The sequence below is a fragment of the Thunnus thynnus genome, chromosome 5, assembly GCF_963924715.1.
Source record: "Thunnus thynnus chromosome 5, fThuThy2.1, whole genome shotgun sequence".
NCBI classification, from domain to species: Eukaryota; Metazoa; Chordata; class Actinopteri; order Scombriformes; family Scombridae; genus Thunnus; species Thunnus thynnus.
Window position 1 is genome coordinate 35,365,595 of NC_089521.1, and position 22,224 is coordinate 35,387,818.

General features: G+C 41.8%; 1 protein-coding gene across 1 annotated transcript in view; it reads left to right on the forward strand.

The window, feature by feature from the left end:
• Positions 1-2,557: 2,557 nt before the first annotated feature.
• Positions 2,558-22,224, forward strand: part of dgkzb (diacylglycerol kinase, zeta b) — a 71,759-nt gene continuing 52,092 nt past the window's right edge. Inside the window, exon 1 of the mRNA XM_067591038.1 lies at positions 2,558-3,676. Coding sequence (XP_067447139.1) covers positions 3,507-3,676 — 170 coding nt within the window. The 5' untranslated portion in view covers positions 2,558-3,506. The remainder of the gene's footprint in view (positions 3,677-22,224) is intronic.

The following is a 22,224-nucleotide window of genomic DNA, read 5'->3' on the forward strand; positions in this document are numbered from 1 at the left end:
GTCTGTTTTATCTGCTCTCCTTGTATATTTCATCTGGTGTTTTTGTTTTTTATTTATTTTGATTTTATTTCTTATAAATAAACTTTGCTTGCTTGCTAACCGGGAGTTAGCCGTCTCAGCCGGCGGACGTCTCTAGTGAGCATGCTCCGTAGGCGCATGTGACCCATTGAGCGTGCTCAGTATGTTTTCATCCAGGTCACTTCTTTACAGCAGGAAGTGGCTTCTTTGGCTTCATGCGCCACTGAGCAACTTTCCCAGGAATGAAGGGAGCGTCGGACGCTGTATCCAGGACTCGTTATACGTATGAATGAGGAAACACGCTTCGTTAATAAGCCTCAGTAAAGTACTCATACTTTACTCTGTCTGTTAACACAACATTAGTATCTGATTGGACAGGATGTGCACAATGCATCCTGGGACATGTAGGCAGTGTCAGCACGGCTCTGAGCAGGAAAACTCAACTTTCTCAATATATCAATTATTGCTTCAGTTCATTACATTTGCCATCAACACTGATTGGACACATAAAAACTTAGAGTATCAGAAGTAGGAATCTGACCCATGTGACTGTTAGTATTTATACTTTAAACTACTGTTATACTTCTGTGTAGTTTATAGTGTAACATACCTGTGAGGTTTCATATTAACAGCAAAGTATCTGCTGACTGACAGATAAACGCAGAGCAGGAAGAACTAGAATATATTTTCACAATAAAATACCTCTAAACTGTACTTCAGTATTATACTGCAGTAAACCGTCTGCATGGATGTACGAACGTATTAGTGACGCTGAAAGTGATAAATTATGATTTGTATGTTCATTGCTTCTTTTTATAATATGAATATTTTGATTTCTCACTTTATTATCATTATTTCTGCTGTGTGTCTGTTTATAGCAGCAGGAGCCTGATGAAGAGCTGACAGCGTTTTAACTAAACGGTCTTTTAATAGAACTCGTCTCTTCGCTCTGCATGTGTTTATTAGTAGAGAACATTATATATTATATATATTAATATAATATATATATCATACAGGAGCATGAAGACATGAAGTCAAACTGAATCAGCACTTAAATACAAATATGTTCATAAATATGTTTGTAATTTCTGTTAAGTGACTCTTTGAAGTGTTTTGTGTCGGAATGAGAAGCAGTAGAGGAAGTACTCAGATACTTTACTGCAGTACAAGTACTAATACATCAGCGTACAAATACTCCATCACAAGTAAAAGTCCTGCATGAAAAATCCTACAGTACAAGTACATAAGTATTATGAGCTTGATATAGTTAAAGTATTGCAGTAAAAGTACATAAGTATTATGAGCTTGATGTAGTTAAAGTATTGCAGTAAAAGTACATAAGTATTATGAGCTTGATGTAGTTAAAGTATTGCAGTAAAAGTACATAAGTATTATGAGCTTGATATAGTTAAAGTATTGCAGTAAAAGTACATAAGTATTATGAGCTTGATGTAGTTAAAGTATTGCAGTAAAAGTACATAAGTATTATGAGCTTGATGTAGTTAAAGTATTGCAGTAAAAGTAGTGGTTTGGTCCCTCTGACTGATATATTATTATATATGACATCATTAGATTATTAATAGTGAAGCATCAGTGTTAGAGCAGCATGTTACTGTTGTAGCTGCTGGAGGTGGAGCTAGTTTACACTACTTTATATACAGTTAGCTAGTTTAGTCCAGTGGTTCCCAACCTAGGGGTCGGGCCCCTCCAAAGGGTCAGCAGATAAATCTGAGGGGTGGTGAGATGATTAATGGGAGAGGAAAGAAGAAAAAACAAAGTTCTGATACACAAATCTGTTTTCAGTTTTTGGACTTTTTCTCTAATCTTTGATTTTTGCTGAAATATTGGATCATTTGAACATTTATTGAAATGAAAGCATGTGAGAAGTTTAGAGGGAAAAATCACTATTTGGTGGAGCTGTTAACAACTCATAGACATGTGAAATGTGACCCCGACTACACACTGCTTTTTGTAAGACGTCAAAAGCCAAAAAGGTTGGAAACCACTGGTTTCATCTTTAACAATGTGTTGTATTTTAAAAGCTTGTTATATTATCCATTGTGTCAAATCTTCATCTGAAAAGTAACTAGAGCTGTCAAATAAATGTAGTGGAGTAGAAAGTACAATATTTCCCTCTGAAATGTAGAAAGTAGCATCACATGGAAATACTCAAGTAAAGTACAAATACCTCTAAACTTGTACATCAGTACAGTACTTGAGTAAATGTAGTGAGTTACTTTGCACCAGTGGAGATGATGAAGATGATGAAGATGATGAAGTGTGTGCAGATCAGGTGATGTGAGGTGAACCAGCAGCTTCTGGTCTCTGATGGATCCAGTTTAACTGCCAAGACAACATTTAATCCTCCGTTTGCTCTCATACAGAAACTGGGACATCATCATCATCATCATCATCATCATCATCATCACCAGGAGTTCCTGCCCCCCCCCCCCCCCTCATTCGTTTTCCTTTTTTTTAAGACTCCATCACAGCGTGTGCCCGCTGCTCCTCCGTTTTAATTGGCTGTCAAAAATAAGTCATCCTTCAGAGCGCGTCCCCGGGGGGAGCGCGCCCCCCGGGGGAAGCGGCCGCCGTGTGCACGTGGTGAAGAACAGTGCGTGGGTCTCGATGCGGCCGTGCGACCTCTGCTTCACTGCAGCTCGCGCTCGGTGTGGGCCGCTTCACATCTTTATGTAAAAGCACGTGGGAGGGCGCGCAGAGCTGTGATCCAAGTGAGAGGCAGCTGTTCTTCATCACAACATGTTCAGCTGCTGTGTTTAACCCTCCAACCTGCCTCTTCCTCTCTGCTCCACATACTCTGCTGCTCGAGTTAAAAGCAGGAGACCAGAGCGAGTCCTGCTCCGCTGCTCAGCTCTGGAGAGGAGAAAATGAGTTCATTTCCTCCTTTTTTAGACTGCACAGCCTCAGATGCGCCAGCAGGTGGCAAAGCTCACCTCTCCCCTCCCCGGCCAATCAGAGCGAGGAGAGCTCAGGGTGGGTGGGACGAAAGAAAAAAGAGAGGGAGAGCCACAGAGCTGAAATAAAAGTACAGAGAACAGAGTGAGAGCGGCTCAGACAGACGGCAGGGAGAGGAGAGGAGAAGCAACAGGTCGGCAGAGAAGAGGAACAAGAAGAAGAAGAGAGACTACAGACTCTGCTGGGTTTGTAGTTTCTTATCAGAGCTGCAAACTTCCTGGATTTTGTGATTGTGTGCTGAGAGGAGAAGCATGCAGAGAGGCTTCCTCAGGCAGGGAGGGTTAGGAGAAGGAAGGAAGTAAGGAAGCGAGTTTAGAGAGAAGCAGCCTCCTCCTCCACAGAGAAGAGTTTGTTGTGAATGTTGCTGCTTCCTGGTGAAACCTGAAGCTTAGCAGAGAGACGCAACATCTGAAGCCGCACTTCCTGTGTGGAGGCAGAAGTTGTGAGTGGAAGTTGAGTGAAGCCGGCAGGATGTCTGACGGCTGAGCGGAGCAGAGAAGAAGAAGCTGATCATGGAGGAGCAGCAGCAGCAGCTGCAGGATGGAGAGGAGCCCTTCACCTCCACCTCTGTGGCCTCCTCCTCCTCAGCCTCCAACACTGAGCTGCCCCCCCCAGCGGCCCCCGCCCCCCGCTGCCACCACACCAGCAGGACCTTCACCGGCCTGAGGATCTTCTGCAGGAGGTCAGTGTCTTCTTCTGCAGCTCACACAGAGTCACGCACATCTTGTCTCACACTCAAACTAAAATGTTTACAACACACAGAAGCTTTTAAAGCCGCAGCTCTGAACGTGCTGCTCTTCCACCAGTGAGTGGGCTGCACAGGAAGTGATGCGTTACACCGCAGGAGCCAGAGGTTTGATAGAAATAAAACCTTTTGGATCAAAGTAAAGAGCTTCATCTACAGCAGCAGCGTGTTGCAGCACAAAGAGAAGATTTAAAACACTGACACAATGAAATGATGAAACTCTCTCTGTCTGCTAGCTTTCACTATCGCTTCTCAGCCACTCGAGCTTTTACTAGTTTTTTGCTGATACTGACGTGAAAATGAAGTTTGATGTAAACGTGACGTCTTCAGATGTCTTCTTTTGTCTGATCAACGATCCAGTATCCAAATACATTCAGTTTACTGACAGAAAAGCTTCAAATCATCAACTTTTGAGAAGCTGCAAACAGCAAATTTTTGGCATTTTTGCTTAAAAATGATTATTCGATTATCATAAATTGTTGCTAATTAATTTCTGTCAATCGACTAATTAATTAATCGACCGATCGCAGCTGCTTTAACCACAAGTGTTGCTAAAATCAAACAAATCTTATTTCTTATATTTATGTTGAGTTCAGTGTTTCTGCTTTTGACAGTAATTTCTTCGATATTCAGTCTAACTGGAACTTTCTAATGTTGCTGCTTGAATCACGTCCATGTTGACTCGTCATGTTTACAGAAATGTTTATTATGTGTTAAAAACACGTTTGGCTTCAACTTATTGTTTTAACTCTTCACCAAGACGTTCTGCAGGCAGAGCTGCTGGTTTTTGTTCTTATTGTTCTAACGTAGTAAATGTAGAGTTATAATCTAAATATACACACATCAGCATTGTAACTTCTTCATGGCTACGTTGTTTAGTGCTGTGTGGAACTGTGTGATTATTTTCATTATCTGCTAATCGTTTAGTCGATGAAACGTCAGAAAATAGTGAAAAAATGGCATTTAAAGTTTCTCAGAGGCCACGATGACGTCTTCAATCTGCTGGTTTTGTCTGACTAACTTGTCATATAAAACAAATATAACATAAAACAAATATAACATATATAACATATATAACATATAACATATAAAACAAATATAAAATATATAACATATATAACAAATATAACATAAAACAAATATAACATATATAACATATATAACATATAACATATAAAACAAATATAACATATATAACATATATAACATACATAACATATAACATATAAAACAAATATAACATATATAACGTATATAACAAATATAACATATATAACATATATAACATGAACGTAGCACAAAATGTAAGGAAATTAGTGTTTGGTAGTTTATTTCTTTGTTGTAACGATGCTTCTTGGCAATAAATCTTATATCGTTGGAAAGTCTGTTTATTTCCCTTTTAAATGGAGCCACATTTGTAAGGAACATGCATTTATGGGATGAGCAGCAGAGCTGAGTATGTGGGTTGCACCCATGAAAAATTTGCCAAATCTTCTCTGCCGATGCCAAACAGCTTATTCTTTTGTATAGCATTTGTCGCAAGTCAGCCAACGTGGTTGTGTTGGTCAATCTGGCACGAACAGCACGCCCAAGCTGATCCCACAAGTGTTCAATGGGGTTGAGGTCAGGACTGCTGGCAGGCCGTTCCATCCTCTCCACTCTGGAGGTAGTCTCTGATAAACCCGCTCTGTGGGGGCGAGCATGAGGAGGAGGTGCCAGGCTGTTGTGGCTGTGTATGGTTCTTCCACACGCTACTGAGGCTCCTGTTTGTTAAATGAATAAACTGTTAAATTGCCAATATGTCTTGACAAGACAAGAGTCAATGGCAGAATAAGCTGTTTGGCATCGGCAGAGAAAATTTGGCAAATTTTTCATGGGTGCAACCCACATACTCAGCTCTGCTGCTCATCCCACAAATGCATGTTCCTTACAAATGTGGCTCCATTTAAAAGGGAAATAAACAGGCTTTCCAACGGTATATTATAACACATATAACATATATAACAAATATAATAAATAACAGATATAACAAAGATTAGCAGCAAATTGTCTCATTTGAGAAGCTGAAACATCGTTGCAGATTAATTTTCTTTCGACTAATCGCTTAAGCAACTGATGTTTGCAGCTCTGTTGCTGATCTGTTTCTTGTCAGGACTGGTGGGTTTGATGGACTGGTGGGTTTGATGGACTGGTGGGTTGATGGACTGGTGGGTTTGATGGACTGGTTGGATTGATGGACTGGTTGGGTTTGTTGGACTGGTTGGATTGATGGACTGGTTGGATTGATGGACTGGTTGGGTTTGTTGGACTGGTTGGATTGATGGACTGGTTGGATTTGATGGACTGGTTGGGTTGATGGACTGGTGGGTTGATGGACTGGTGGGTTTGATGGACTGGTTGGATTGATGGACTGGTTGGATTGATGGACTGGTTAGATTGATGGACTGGTTGGGTTGATGGACTGGTTGGGTTGATGGACTGGTGGGTTGATGGACTGGTGGGTTTGATGGACTGGTGGGTTGATGGACTGGTGGGTTTGATGGACTGGTTGGATTGATGGACTGGTTGGATTGATGGACTGGTTGGATTGATGGACTGGTTGGGTTTGTTGGACTGGTTGGATTGATGGACTGGTTGGATTTGATGGACTGGTTGGGTTGATGGTCTGGTGGGTTTGATGGACTGGTGGGTTTGATGGTCTGGTGGGTTGATGGACTGGTTGGGTTTGATGGACTGGTTGGGTTGATGGACTGGTGGGTTTGATGGTCTGGTGGGTTTGATGGACTGGTGGGTTTGATGGTCTGGTGGGTTGATGGACTGGTTGGATTTGATGGACTGGTTGGGTTGATGGACTGGTTGGGTTGATGGACTGGTGGGTTGATGGACTGGTTGGATTTGATGGACTGGTTGGGTTGATGGACTGGTGCGTTGATGGTCTGGTTGGGTTGATGGACTGGTGGGTTGATGGACTGGTGGGTTGATGGACTGGTTGGGTTGATGGACTGGTTGGGTTGATGGTCTGGTGGGTTTGATGGTCTGGTGGGTTTGATGGTCTGGTGGGTTGATGGTCTGGTGGGTTTGATGGTCTGGTGGGTTGATGGTCTGGTGGGTTTGATGGTCTGGTGGGTTTGATGGTCTGATGGGTTTGATGGTCTGGTGGGTTTGATGGTCTGGTGGGTTTGATGCAAACTCTCCCTGAAGTTCAATTCAAGCCTTTATATTTGTCAATGAAAGATTTCTAAATTAAAATATATATGTTATTTATATATATATAAAATATATGTGATTGTGGTAGTTTGAGGCGACGGAGTCGGGACGGCGTCGTCCTGCTGAGCATCGTGTGCTTGTTGTTGGTCGACCAGCAGCAGCAGCGACCTGCAGACACATTACATGTCATTGATCTGATGCGATTAGACGGCTGCACTCTGCAGTTATCTGGCTGCACTCAGAGCTGCAAATCTAATGACAGATGAAGAGCGACTCTGCTGTTTGCTTTTATTTAATGATCCACTGCTGCAGCTCTTTTGATCTCATTCAGGAGTTTTACATTGTGAAATATGGTTCATCATGACATCATTAATGTAAATATTCTGTTTTTGATGAGAAACATGTTTTTGATGAATAACTTGCTCTGGTTTTCTGTCTTTTAAAGGAGAAGTTTGGATTTATTCTGTATTATTATAAATTTATCATCATCAAATCCCAAACCAGCAACATGTTAGTGCGTCTCTTAACACTTTCCTCCTTCCTGTCTGTGTCTCTCAGCTCATTGGTTCCACTGCAGTTTTTAGTGCATTTTTTGAGGACTATTTTCAGCTGCGGATGAATCCTCGTTTAGTGCTCTAGTGAGTATTTACAGCAGGTATGAAACACTTACCAGTTTCATGATTTAATATTACCACTTCAAATTCTGATTATCATTAAAATGGTGATTGATTACTGCGCTTTGAAAAACTCTCAGTAACTGTCAGCCGCAGTTTTCAGTGAAAACATGGCGGCCGGCAGTGACGACGGCGGAGAGGATAAAGACCGGTTCTGCATCCGTGGTTCATTCATACATTTCCAGAGATGTGTGTTCATGTAAACAGGCTGATCAGCCTTTAAACGCATTAATCTGCTGGATCCTATTTCATTGTCTCGCTGCACTTTAAACAACACGCCGCACCAACAGTTCCTGTGTTGTTTTACTCAGGACTGTTTGCAGTTCCTGTGTTGCTGAACAACAAGAAACAAGTCGAACAAAGAGAAGCGACAGTTCATCACCTCTCATGACCACATGCTGCTATCTTTAATGTTAATGCACATTTGATATGGTTTTCACATCTTTACATAAGTTATTGGTTATGTTATTATTTTAATGTTTATGCAAACAAACAGAGCTGCTAATTGTATTTGTATACTGCAATAATGCTGATAACTGTGTTAATTTTTATCACTATTATTGTGATATGAATTATTAATTGATATTCTTTATGAGTCTTTATTTTCCTTTTTAACACTAAACTTGACTCAGAACTGAAATATCACAATATTTTCCCCAAACAATCTCTAAACCAGAACCAAAGAAATATAAATATAAGAATGTTTACGACAGGAGGTGGTTAGCTTAGCTTAGCATAAAGACTGGAAGCAGCTAGCCCGGCTCCATCCAAAGTTAAAACATCGTGTTTAATTCATACATGAATAGAAATGTAAATATTACAATTTGTGATTATTTTTAGGGTGAGTTACATGTGTAGCGTATCCCTCCGCCCAGTACTTCAGCGGTAGGTTCAAGGTGAGACGAAGACTTCAGGAAGCTGCTCCGAAGAAAATAGTTCCAGTGTTCACATGTGTCACGTTTCCCAAAATGTTGAACTGTTCCTTTAACGGACAGTTTGTTTGTATGTATTGAAATCATTTATATCATTGTTCTTTTTGTCGTTTTAAGACTTTTTAACACCTTGCAGTATTTCTCAGTTGCTTACACAGATTTTCTGAAAGCATGGCTCATTTTCACAAATACAAAAACAAGAAGAAAACGCTCTTCTCTTCAAATGAAGAATAAATAATGACAGCTGAACACTGATGTGCTACTACTATGCTAATCTTCATCATCATGTGTTACACTGCAGCAGCCTGGTGTAAACTAATGTTTTCATACTCAAATAGAAAACACAATAATACGAGAGTAGAATGTTTTATTCTTAAACACTGAACACATCTCAGCAAAGACAGATGGATTTATAAAGTGTTCTTCATACAGAACCAACAATAGAAAAAAGAACATAAACCTTCCTCAGTAGGGTTGAGAAGTGGAGAATATGGTGGCAGATGAGGAAGGAATGAAAAACGTGGGTGGTTGATGAACCAGTAGGGGAACCAGTTGGGGACCAGAGCAGCCCAGTGTGTCCCCAGATGGCTGCTCTGGTCCGTCCGCTCAGCTGCAGAGACGATGTGTTAGCATGTCAGGGCTGTAGTGTGGGAGCTGAGGGTTGAACGGAGATGGAGGAGGCCCCTCGCCGGCCGGGAACCTCGACAACGACACGCTGGCCGTTCCTTCCCCGCTGCTGCCGTTTTGTGAGGCTGAAACTCACCTTCAGCTGCATCAAGAACTCTGAAACAGACAACACAGTGATATCAGATCTAGTTACTGTGAAGTACAGAACATTACATCACTACACAGTGATGTGTATTGTAATGCAGGCAGTCGTTGAACGGCCTCCTGTAGACCTGCTTCACTCGTAGGTGGTTTTACTTTGGAGACTATTTCAGGCTTTCACCACAACACAGTAGTGCTTCAGTTCTATTAAATATACATGCTGTAAAACACTGTAATTATTAGAACAATATAGTAACAATACTGAACAAGTGTGAGTACAGTTCCCTATTTCATACATACATGTATATTTGTCTGGACTCTCAGTCCTTCCTCCCTCATCATCAGACCGCCACTGACCACGTAGGTCAGAGTCTCTCCCAGGTCCTGGTCCTGGTCTCGGTCCTCACCTTTGGCCCTTTTACTGCTAAAGCTGTGATTGAGCCGTCGGTGGTGTGATCAGAGGTTTGACTTTCATTGTGTCTCATGTTCCAGTTTTAGTGTGAAAGCTGTAATATCACAGAATCTTCTATGATAATTTACAGCTTTTTCATGATTATAACACAGAGAATTACAGAAAACCAGAAGCAACAAGACCTACAATTATTTATTTATTAAGTACATAAACTAATTGACATTTAATTGACATGTCTCGCTTTATATAACAATAATTCCTCCTAATATAAATAATCATTTAACTTTAAACAGGCAAGAAAACGATTTAAGACTTTAATGATTCAGTGTTTTTAGACTCGTAACGACCTGATGACGAACAAGGTTGGAAGGTTTGAACTGTTCCTTTAATGACTTAAATAGACCAACATGAAAACCTGGTTCGTTCATACATAACATGCTGCACACACAGGACACCAGTCAGCAGTGTGTGTTCGTCAGTATGAAGCACATTTACTGTCGTTTGAGGTTCTTTCATGTTGCACATACAGAAACGTGTTGTTCTGCTCCTGAACTGAACAAGGTTCCACTTCACTACCGTCTTCATTTAGCTCATTTATTCTCACTGTTAAAGGACATCTCCAGCTCTATGTTTATATTCTGGGGCTCTACTGGAATAAAAACTCCTTATTTATCTTCTACTGGTCCTTTATGCAGCCCCTCAGTTCAGCCTCTGTCTGAAACAGGCCGTTTTAGCTCCTGTCTCTTTAAGGCCCCGCCTCCTGATGAGCCCACTCTGTTCTGATTGGTCAGCTTCAGGAAGCTTCCTCCGGCTCCGGAGGCTACGTAAACAAACTATAGTAGCAGGATTTCACTTCTTTTTCTCCTTCTTTACTCCAAATGTCAACTTGTCAAATCCATCCGTACATGTTGGAGCTGAACAACACATGGAAACACCTTAGCAACCACCTAGCAACCACCTTAGCAACAAGGATTACAGAACGTTTGTGGACGTGTGACAAGCCGACGTCATCTCGTTGGGAAATTGAAAAAACTTTTCAAAGGAAGCGTGAGAGCAGCTGAACCCTGAGTTTTGTCTTACAGGCAGCATGTTTACATATTTTCACCTCAAGTTTCTCAACTTTGATGTTTAACATCCGTTTAACATCACAACAGGATATAAATAACAGAAAATCACTAAAAGCAGAATATGAATATATGCTACTGAAGTAATTACCCAGAATGCACCCAAAATTATTGCTCAGAAAATAAAATTATTAATTCATAAGACAGAAGAAAAATTATTATTATTTCATCAATTCAGCAAATTGTGAAATAACTCAAAAATGACAAACATGAAGTAATACAACGAAGCGTCAGTGTTGTGAGTTCTTGTATAACATCAGTGTGTAGTATTTTTACTGTGTTTACGGGTACTTGTACTACAGTAAAGGATGTTCCAGCGGTTCTGTGTCACATCCTGAATCTGCTCCGCTGAGAATTAAAAGGTAACAAGTGCAAATTCAGGTTCAGTCAGGTGATGAGTTTAATCTGCCAGTGATCTCCCAGGATCCTCTAATTATAGCTGCTATTAACGGATCGGCAGAACAATTAATTAAAAGCCGTCATTTTTAGGGCCTGGTGGGAATGTTTCCCTCCAGAGGAGAGGATTCAATCTGCAGATCTCCGAGGAGAGACGAGAGGAGGAGAACGAGGAGGAGAACGAGGAGGAGAACGAGGAGGCGGAGGACTCGACTCCTCCTCTACCGACAGCCAAAGCCTTAAAGGATCATATTTAATATTTATATTATTTCATTTTTCATCGTCTAAATGTAAAAAGACGGAGCTGCAGACGTTACTGTAGTTTATAATCCACTGACTCTACACATAAACTACGTTCATGGTCCTCAGAGGATCAATACCTCTCATCCTATCAACAATAAATAATTAAAAGGTATTCTGTTGTCATGGGTTACAGGCTGAGGTCAAAGGTTAATATTCCTGTCATTAGTTTATATCTGTAAATGTGTCTTTGTATTTTGTTGTTGTTGTTGTTTCTCTTTTATATTTGTGATTGTTTTGTGTTTCTGGCTTGAAGAGTGTTTTACAAATAAAATTATTATTATTATTATTATTATTATTATTATTATTATTATTATTATTATTATTATTATTATTATTGACCCACATCTTCCATTGAAAGACGGCGTTAAAGTGAAGGTCTGTAGTAAAGATTCAGACTCACAGTCTGAAACACAGATTCATCCTTTAAAGCTGCTGCTGAACACAGATGATGTGATTGATCGGGCAGATCAGTAATTATTGGTGTGTGTGAGAGTCTCAGTGAGGATGATGATGGAGCTGCTGCTGCTGGAGCCTTCCTCTCTAACCTGATTACAGCTGACAGGCAGCGATGTCATAATCCGTCTTATGATTAAAGCTGCGTTCATTGATTCTCCTTCAACAGAAAATTAACTCAAATCAACTGTTTTGATAAAAACGATTCATCATTTTTGAAGAGAAGAATTTCAGCTTCTTAAATGTGAATATTTTCTGCTTTCTTTAGTCTCTATGATGGTGAACATTTAACGACGTCAAACTGGAAAACGTGAACATCATTTGTCACTATTAACTAATTGATTAATCCAGAAAATAATGAGCAGATTAATCAATGATAATAATAATTATTAGTTGCAGCTCTACTTCAGACTCCAGACCTGAAGTAGAAATACTGAGATCATCCGGACATTAATAATATCTGTATGATTATAGCTTTAGCGATGCTAACATCTGTTCCTCATATTCATGTTCCCCTCAGGATGTAATAACTTTAATAACTGTCGTCTAGCGCCACCATCTGGTCAACATTTACTTTGTTTATGAGCAAATAGCTGCAAAACTAACAACATCATCAGCTTTAGTTTTGTGTTTACTGATGGTGAGCTAATGTTAGCATGCTAACAGGCTAAGCTAAAGGTTTGTTCAGAGCGTCTGTGTGAACTGTTTTCCATCCAGTTGGTTTTGGGCAGGTTGTGATCATTTTGGAGACTTTTTGTATGAAAAGTTGTTCCATATTTCAATAAAAAATACAACCCACATCTCAGACAACGAGCAAATATCACAACATTCATAAGCTGCAGAATCTGTGACTAAAAACACTGTTTAGACTGAAAACGGCGAACAGATGACATCAGTTAACATCTGTCTGCTAGTTTGTTACTGCTGTCTGCATAGCTGTTATACAAGTTTGAACATTTTTATTCATCATAATTATCCTTTGACACAAACAGCTTTTTATGTTTAGTTGTGAAACTGTGATATAACATGTTTATACTTTCACTTGGTGTATTTTCATTATTTCTGTTTAAAGCTCCCGTCGGTCTGAAGCAGTTTGATGTTCTGAAAGTTTCTCACATTAAATCTGACTTTAACACCTGGACGTACCTGCAGGAGTTATGACATCACATATTTTATACAGCACCTGTCAACAGTTTGGACTCAGCTGCTCATTTAAGGGTTTTTCTTTCTTTATTTATTTACTATTTTCTGCATTTTAGAACAAAACTGAAGACATCAAAACTATAAAATAACACAAATGGAATCATGTAAGTGTTAAACAAACCAAACTATGTTTCATATTTTAGATTCCTCAGAGTCCACTGTTGATGATATCTGAACAGCTTCCTGGATGTGTTCTGATATTCATACTAACAAACGATTCAATATGCCAGACAAAGACCAGCGACAGACCAGTGACAGACCAGTGATGCAGGCTGCAGTGACAGACCAACGACAGATGACAGACCAGCAACAGTCCAACGACAGACCAGTGACAGACCAACGACAGACCAGTGACAGACTAACGACAGACTAACGACAGACCGACGACAGTCCAGTGACAGACCAGTGATGCAGGCTGCAGTGACAGACCAGTGACAGACCAGTGACAGACCAACGACAGATGACAGACCAGCAACAGTCCAACGACAGACCAGTGACAGACCAACGACAGACCAGTGACAGACTAACGACAGACTAACGACAGACCGACGACAGTCCAGTGACAGACCAGTGATGCAGGCTGCAGTGACAGACCAGCGACAGACCAGCGACAGACCAGTGACAGACCAGTGATGCAGGCTGCAGTGACAGACCAGCGACAGACCAGCGACAGACCAGCGACAGACCAGCGACAGACCAGCGACAGACCAGTGACAGACCAGTGACGCAGGCTGCAGTGACAGACAGTACTCTGTACTAATAGTATTCATACTGCAGCAGTGTGTTTTTAAGAGCAGCTGCTGTAATAACAATAAAAGTTGACTGATGACTCATCAAGACTCAAACATTCAGTATCAACATTTCCTGCGTTACGTTTTTACTGTTGCAGTTTAGTCGTATATGAAGGTGATTTCTAGCAGACAGCTGATGTTTGTAGAAACAATGTGTGTGTGAATATGTGTGTAAATGTGTGAATGTGTGTGTGAATGTGTGAATGTGTGTGTGAATGTGTGTGTGAATGTGTGTGTGTGTGACTGTGTGTGTGTAAATGTGTGAATGTGGCTTGTAGTGTAAAAGCACTTTGATTGGTCTGAAGAGGAAGAATCTGCTTTACAAGTGCAGCCGTTTAGTGTTTAGGTGTGAACGAGTCTCCACGCTGATCCTGAAGAGATGAGATGTTAAAGTTCAGCTGAAGGTAACAAGAAGCTTCATGAACCCAGTCGCTCTGTTCTAAAGTTACTGTTTACAACCAAGACGCTCTTTGTGTTTCTGCAGAATGTAGTTCCTCTCTGAGCCGTGGCGGAGGGATACATTCAACATGAACTACGGTGTGTGTTCATGGTGGTGAAGGAACATCGTTTGGCTCACTGACATGTTTTAATAGTCACGATACTGGTTCAGTTCATCGTTGGTTTGTTGACAGAAGAATAAACTCTGAGCCTGACAGACTGAACTCAGGGTGTCAGTGATGTCACGGCAGGTGTTTTCCATCATCTGGGAAAGATGAAGACCTGCTGTGACATCACTGAAGGGGGCGTGGCCTCATTGTCAGGCTGCAGTGAAACACAAGAAGAGTTGGAGTCCATTTCACGTGTGTGTGTGCGTTTGGATATGTGTGTGTGTGTGTGCATGTATGTGGATGTGTGTGTGTGTGTGTGTGTGTGTGTGTGTGTGTGTGTGTGTGTGTGTGTGTGTGTGTGTGTGTGTGTGTGTGACCCAGGGATTACACAGACCCATTTCCTGGACTATCTTTGTCGCTCGCTGGCCCTGTTTCTATAAATAGTCTGGTCCAGGAGGAGCACCGAGGCTCTGAGGGAGGAGGAGGATGAAGGAGGAAGAGGAGTATGAGGAGGATACAAGGAGGAGGACGAAGAGGTGGAGGAGCAGGTGGAGGAGGAAGAGTTTAAGAGCAGGAAGGAGTAAGAAGAGGAACAGAGATGGAGGAAGAAAAAGAATAGGACCAGCTGGAGGACCAGGATGAGGAAGAGGAGGAGGAGAAGGGGGATAAAGAAGAGTAAGAGGAGGTGGAGGGCCAGGAGGAGGAAGAAGAGGAGGAGAAGGGGTTAAGAAGAAGGAGGAGGGAAAGGAAGAGTAAGATGGCCACAAGGAGGAGGAGGAGGGAAGCGGGAGGAAGAAGAGTGCAGTCAGCAAAGAGGAGGAGGAGGCAGAGGAGGAGAAAGAAGAGGAGGAATACAAGGAGGAAAAAGAAAAAGAGGAGGTGAATGGAAAAGGAGGAAGAGTTTAAGGAACAGGAGGAGCAAGATGAAGGGTCAGTCAGGCTGGATTTTTCCAGGCGGAGGAGGAGGAGGAGGAGGAGGAGGAAGATGCCTGGGAGCTAGAAGAGCTGAACCAAGTGTCGGATAAAGGAGAAGATCAGGAGGAGGAGGAAGAGGGGGAGGAGAAGCAGCTCCAGGGGGAGGATGACGGGGGTAGAAGAGGAGGAGGAGGAGAGGAAGAAAAGGAAGAGCGGTCAAAAGAAATAAAAAACCAGGAGGAGAACGAAGAAGAAAAGGAGAAACAGACCAGGAGGAGGAAGAGGAGGAAGAAAGGATGAGAGGAATAAAAAGAGGAGCAGCAGGAGCAGGATCACAGATTTAAAAGGAGCAGGAGGAGGAGCAGAAAGAGGGACAGGAAGAGGAGGAACAGAAAGAGGAGCAGAAAGAGGAGCAGAAAGAGGAGGAACAGAAAGAGGAGCAGGAAGAGGAGGAGATCTACTGTAGCAGTAACAGAAAGAAAAGAGAAGAGAGAGATTCTCCTCCTGTTGAGGAGCAGCTGATGAGTCTTTCTGTCTCACAGATGAAGCAGAAATAATATGTGAGGAGAGATGGAGGAGAGATGGAGAGATGGAGGAGAGATGTAGGAGAGATGGAGGAGAGATGGAGAGATGGAGGAGTGAAGGAGAGATGGAGGAGAGATGGAGAGATGGAGGAGTGAAGGAGAGATGGAGGAGAGATGGAGAGATGGAGGAGAGATGGAGGAGAGATGGAGAGATGGAGGAGAGATGGAGGAGAGATGGAGAGATGGAGGAGAGATGGAGGAGAGATGGAGGAGTGAAGGAGAGATGGAGGAGAGATGGAGAGATGGAGGAGTTGAAGGTGGATATCAGGAGTTTGTAGATTTGTAGTTAAACCTGCCGGGTGGTGTTTGTTTGTAGTTAACTCAGCCGGGTGGTGTTTGTTTGTAGTTAAACCAGCCGGGTGGTGTTTGTTTGTAGTTAAACCCAGCCGGGTGGTGTTTGTTTGTAGTTAAACCCAGCCGGGTGGTGTTTGTTTGTAGTTAAACCCAGCCGGGTGGTGTTTGTTTGTAGTTCCCTCAGCCGGGTGGTGTTTGTTTGTAGTCAACCCAGCCGGGTGGTGTTTGTTTGTAGTTACCTCAGCCGGGTGGTGTTTGTTTGTAGTGACCTCAGCCGGGTGGTGTTTGTTTGTAGTTAAACCAGCCGGGTGGTGTTTGTTTGTAGTTAACCCAGCCGGGTGGTGTTTGTTTGTAGTTAAACCAGCCGGGTGGTGTTTGTTTGTAGTTAAACCAGCCGGGTGGTGTTTGTTTGTAGTTAAACCCAGCCGGGTGGTGTTTGTTTGTAGTTACCTCAGCCGGGTGGTGTTTGTTTGTAGTTAACCCAGCCGGGTGGTGTTTGTTTGTAGTTAAACCCAGCTGGGTGGTGTTTGTTTGTAGTTAAACCAGCCGGGTGGTGTTTGTTTGTAGTTAACCCAGCCGGGTGGTGTTTGTTTGTAGTTAAACCCAGCCGGGTGGTGTTTGTTTGTAGTTAAACCAGCCGGGTGGTGTTTGTTTGTAGTTAAACCAGCCGGGTGGTGTTTGTTTGTAGTTAAACCCAGCCGGGTGGTGTTTGTTTGTAGTTAAACCCAGCCGGGTGGTGTTTGTTTGTAGTTAAACCCAGCCGGGTGGTGTTTGTTTGTAGTTACCTCAGCCGGGTGGTGTTTGTTTGTAGTTCCCTCAGCCGGGTGGTGTTTGTTTGTAGTCAACCCAGCCGGGTGGTGTTTGTTTGTAGTTACCTCAGCCGGGTGGTGTTTGTTTGTAGTGACCTCAGCCGGGTGGTGTTTGTTTGTAGTTAAACCAGCCGGGTGGTGTTTGTTTGTAGTTAACCCAGCCGGGTGGTGTTTGTTTGTAGTTAAACCAGCCGGGTGGTGTTTGTTTGTAGTTAAACCAGCCGGGTGGTGTTTGTTTGTAGTTAAACCCAGCCGGGTGGTGTTTGTTTGTAGTTACCTCAGCCGGGTGGTGTTTGTTTGTAGTTAACCCAGCCGGGTGGTGTTTGTTTGTAGTTAAACCCAGCTGGGTGGTGTTTGTTTGTAGTTAAACCAGCCGGGTGGTGTTTGTTTGTAGTTAACCCAGCCGGGTGGTGTTTGTTTGTAGTTAAACCAGCCGGGTGGTGTTTGTTTGTAGTTAAACCCAGCCGGGTGGTGTTTGTTTGTAGTTAAACCCAGCCGGGTGGTGTTTGTTTGTAGTTACCTCAGCCGGGTGGTGTTTGTTTGTAGTTACCTCAGCCGGGTGGTGTTTGTTTGTAGTTACCTTAGCCGGGTGGTGTTTGTTTGTAGTTAAACCAGCCGGGTGGTGTTTGTTTGTAGTTACCTCAGCCGGGTGGTGTTTGTTTGTAGTTACCTCAGCCGGGTGGTGTTTGTTTGTAGTCAACCCAGCCGGGTGGTGTTTGTTTGTAGTTAAACCAGCCGGGTGGTGTTTGTTTGTAGTTAAACCAGCCGGGTAGTGTTTGTTTGTAGTTAACCCAGCCGGGTGGTGTTTGTTTGTAGTTAAACCCAGCCGGGTGGTGTTTGTTTGTAGTTAAACCAGCCGGGTGGTGTTTGTTTGTCACTGGTCAACTGTTGTTCTGGATAAATCTAAAAGATCTGATTTAACATAAAACGACTCAACAAAAGCCTGAAACAGAACAACAACAGGTTTGTTTGATCTCTGATCGGTTATGTTTCTGTCTGTGATTGATCAAGTTTGTTGTTGACAGTTTAGATCTGCTGTGAAAGTTTGTATATTGATAACACAATAATACCAATATCACTCATTCACTCTGATGTGATCAATACATGATGAAACCAGCAGATGGCAGCAGAGCATCAGCACTATCAGTAGTACTATCAGCACTATCAGTAGTACTATCAGCACTATCAGTAGCACCATCAGTAGTACTATCAGCACTATCAGTAGCACCATCAGTAGTACTATCAGCACTATCAGTAGCACCATCAGTAGTACTATCAGCACTATCAGTAGTACTATCAGCACTATCAGTAGCACCATCAGTAGTACTATCAGCACTATCAGTAGCACCATCAGTAGTACTATCAGCACTATCAGTAGTACTATCAGCACTATCAGTAGCACCATCAGTAGTACTATCAGCACTATCAGTAGTACTATCAGTAGTATCAGTTGTACTATCAGTAGTACTATCAGTAGTATCAGTAGTATCAGTTGTACTATCAGTAGTACTATCAGTAGTATCAGTAGTATCAGTAGTACTATCAGTAGTATCAGTAGTACGAGTATCAGTACTATCAGTACTATCAGTAGTACCATCAGTACTATCAGTACTATCAGTTGTACTATCAGTTGTACTATCAGTAGTACTATCAGTAGTACTATAGAGTAGTACTATCAGTAGTATTAGTAGTAGTATCAGTAGTAGTATCAGTAGTACTATAGAGTAGTACTATCAGTAGTATTAGTAGTAGTATCAGTAGTAGTATCAGTAGTACTATAGAGTAGTACAATCAGTAGTATCAGTAGTAGTATCAGTAGTACTATAGAGTAGTACTATCAGTAGTATTAGTAGTAGTATCAGTAGTAGTATCAGTAGTATTAGTAGTAGTATCAGTAGTATCAGTAGTAGTATCAGTAGTACCAGTAGTATCACTAGTAGTAGTAGTATTATTATTATTTAAAGGGAATCTGATATGCAGGAATATTTAAATATATTTAAACAGACAGACTGTTTGTTTCCCAGCATGCTCTGCTGCAACACCAGATTATAATCGATCAGATCTTTAATCAATAATCCTTCATAGAGAAGACAGGATGTATCGATACATCATCAGTTAATCTGCTGATTGTTTACTCACTTAACAGCTGATTTTTATTATAATTAGAAGACAAATGAGTGAAAAGTGACATTGTTGTTTTCAGTGTAACTGTTGTTGTTTGAATGTGCTCGTTAAAGAATTAAAATAAATAACAACACAAACAAATTAACATGTAGAAGTAAATAAAGTGAGCTGAAACACTTCTTATCTTTTTATAATTATTATAACTTTCTGTAAAATCTCCTAAAAATTAACCGTTAAATTCCTGCAAACTACATCAAAAACTCTACTGAACTATTTCAGAGATTAAAGATCTTTATTATTTGAAACGAGTCGTTGGTCATGTGACAGTAATCTGACTCACAGGCTGAAGCTCGTCGGTCACACGGCTGCGATCAGCCAATCAGAGCAGAGCTGCTGATCTTTTAAGCCTCTTCCAGGTGATCAATCCTCTGAGGGTCAGTTTACTCACAGGTGTGATGTCATCTGTGTCTGCCCCCGATGATGTCACAGTGATGTCATCAGGGTAACCTCAGCTTGGAGGTTTGTTTACCTGCAGGGAGGCTGTCATGAGAAACCAGGTGCATTATGGGACATGTGGGATCCAGTGATTTTCCTCCGACATGACGGAGCTGCTGCCGCCTGACGTGAACACACACACACACACACACACACACACACACACACACACACATGGTTATATTACTGATCACGTTATTGATCATGTTGCTGTCTGTAGAGTCACCGTTAATGACATCATCACGTCATTAACGGTGAACGCTGATAGATTCATTCATTTATATTTATATTATTAGTGTAATATTCATTTGGACATATTTAACTGTCAATTTTCAGGACATTTTGCAAAACATTTTGGTGTAATTTGGTAAACAATTATAAGATAAATAGGAAAAAGTTGGTTTAGTCTGTTTATATTTGGATTCACATGTAGTTCTTCATTTTCCCAAATTTTTTGAAAAATGACAAACGTGATGTAATTTGGTCGTTAAGGAGAAATGAGCTCATTATAGAGTTTATAAGGATCTAATGTAATATGTTAATATTATACACACAATATTATATAACACAGCTGAGTATTTCCTGTCAGTTAAAGAAATGTCAATAATGTCATTTATTAAAAATTAACAACACAAATATAATGAGTGGCTGTATATAAATATCTAATTAATATAATATAATATATAATATAACATAATATATGGTGGGCACTGTTTTTCATATAATTTGCAGCCTTTCCGTAAAATGTCCTAAAAATGAATCATTACATCAGCAAATGATGCAGAAAATTTGCAGGAAATTAGTGTAAAATTAAAGGACCTAAAGTCTGTATGTGTGTATCCCTGTTAGCGTTGTGTCAGCGTTCTATCAGCGTTCTATCAGCGTTCTGTCAGCGTTCTATCAGCGTTCTGTCAGCGTTCTATCAGCGTTATGTCAGCGTTCTATCAGCGTTATGTCAGCGTTCTATCAGCGTTCTGTCAGCGTTCTATCAGCGTTATGTCAGCGTTCTATCAGCGTTCTGTCAGCGTTATGTCAGCGTTCTATCAGCGTTATGTCAGCGTTCTATCAGCGTTATGTCAGCGTTCTATCAGCGTTCTATCAGCGTTGTGTCAGCGTTGTGTTAGCGTTCTATCAGCGTTGTGTCAGCGTTCTGTCAGCGTTCTGTCAGCGTTCTGTCAGCGTTCTATCAGCGTTATGTCAGCGTTCTATCAGCGTTCTATCAGCGTTGTGTCAGCGTTCTATCAGCGTTGTGTCAGCGTTCTATCAGCGTTGTGTCAGCGTTGTGTCAGCGTTCTATCAGCGTTGTGTTAGCGTTCCATCAGCGTTGTGTCAGCGTTGTGTCAGCGTTGTATCAGCGTTGTGTTAGCGTTCTATCAGCGTTGTGTTAGCGCTCTATCAGTGTTGTGTCAGCGTTCTATCAGCGTTGTGTTAGCGTTCTATCAGCGTTGTGTTAGCGTTCTATCAGCGTTGTGTCAGCGTTCTATCAGCGTTGTGTTAGCGTTCTATCAGCGTTGTGTTAGCGTTCTATCAGCGTTGTGTCAGCGTTGTGTCAGCGTTGTATCAGCGTTGTGTTAGCGTTCTATCAGTGTTGTGTCAGCGTTCTATCAGCGTTGTGTTAGCGTTCTATCAGCGTTGTGTTAGCGTTCTATCAGCGTTGTGTCAGCGTTGTGTCAGCGTTGTATCAGCGTTGTGTTAGCGTTCTATCAGCGTTGTGTCAGCGTTGTATCAGCGTTGTGTCAGCGTTCTATCAGCGTTGTGTTAGCGCTCTATCAGTGTTGTGTCAGCGTTCTATCAGCGTTGTGTCAGCGTTCTATCAGTGTTGTGTTAGCGTTCTATCAGTGTTGTGTCAGCGTTCTATCAGCGTTGTGTTAGCGCTCTATCAGCGTTGTGTCAGCGTTCTATCAGCGTTGTGTCAGCGTTCTATCAGCGTTGTGTTAGCGCTCTATCAGTGTTGTGTCAGCGTTCTATCAGTGTTGTGTCAGCGTTCTATCAGCGTTGTGTCAGCGTTCTATCAGCGTTGTGTTAGCGCTCTATCAGTGTTGTGTCAGCGTTCTATCAGCGTTATGTCAGCGTTCTGTCGTTGTGTCAGCGTTCTATCAGCGTTCTATCAGCGTTCTGTCGTTGTGTCAGCGTTCTATCAGCGTTCTATCAGCGTTCTGTCGTTGTGTCAGCGTTCTATCAGCGTTCTATCAGCGTTCTGTCGTTGTGTCAGCAGATTTTAAAGGATTTAAAAGTGATAATTTTATCATCTCAGACACAGTTTTTATGTTTTTATGTGTTTTAATACGTCTGCAGCGGATCTTTAAATATTTGACGACATAATGAAACATCTGGATGGTGACATCATCAACACGTATGTTTACCTGCAGTCAGACAGACAGACAGACAGTCAGACAGACAGACAGACAGACAGACAGACAGACAGACAGACAGACAGACAGACAGACAGTCAG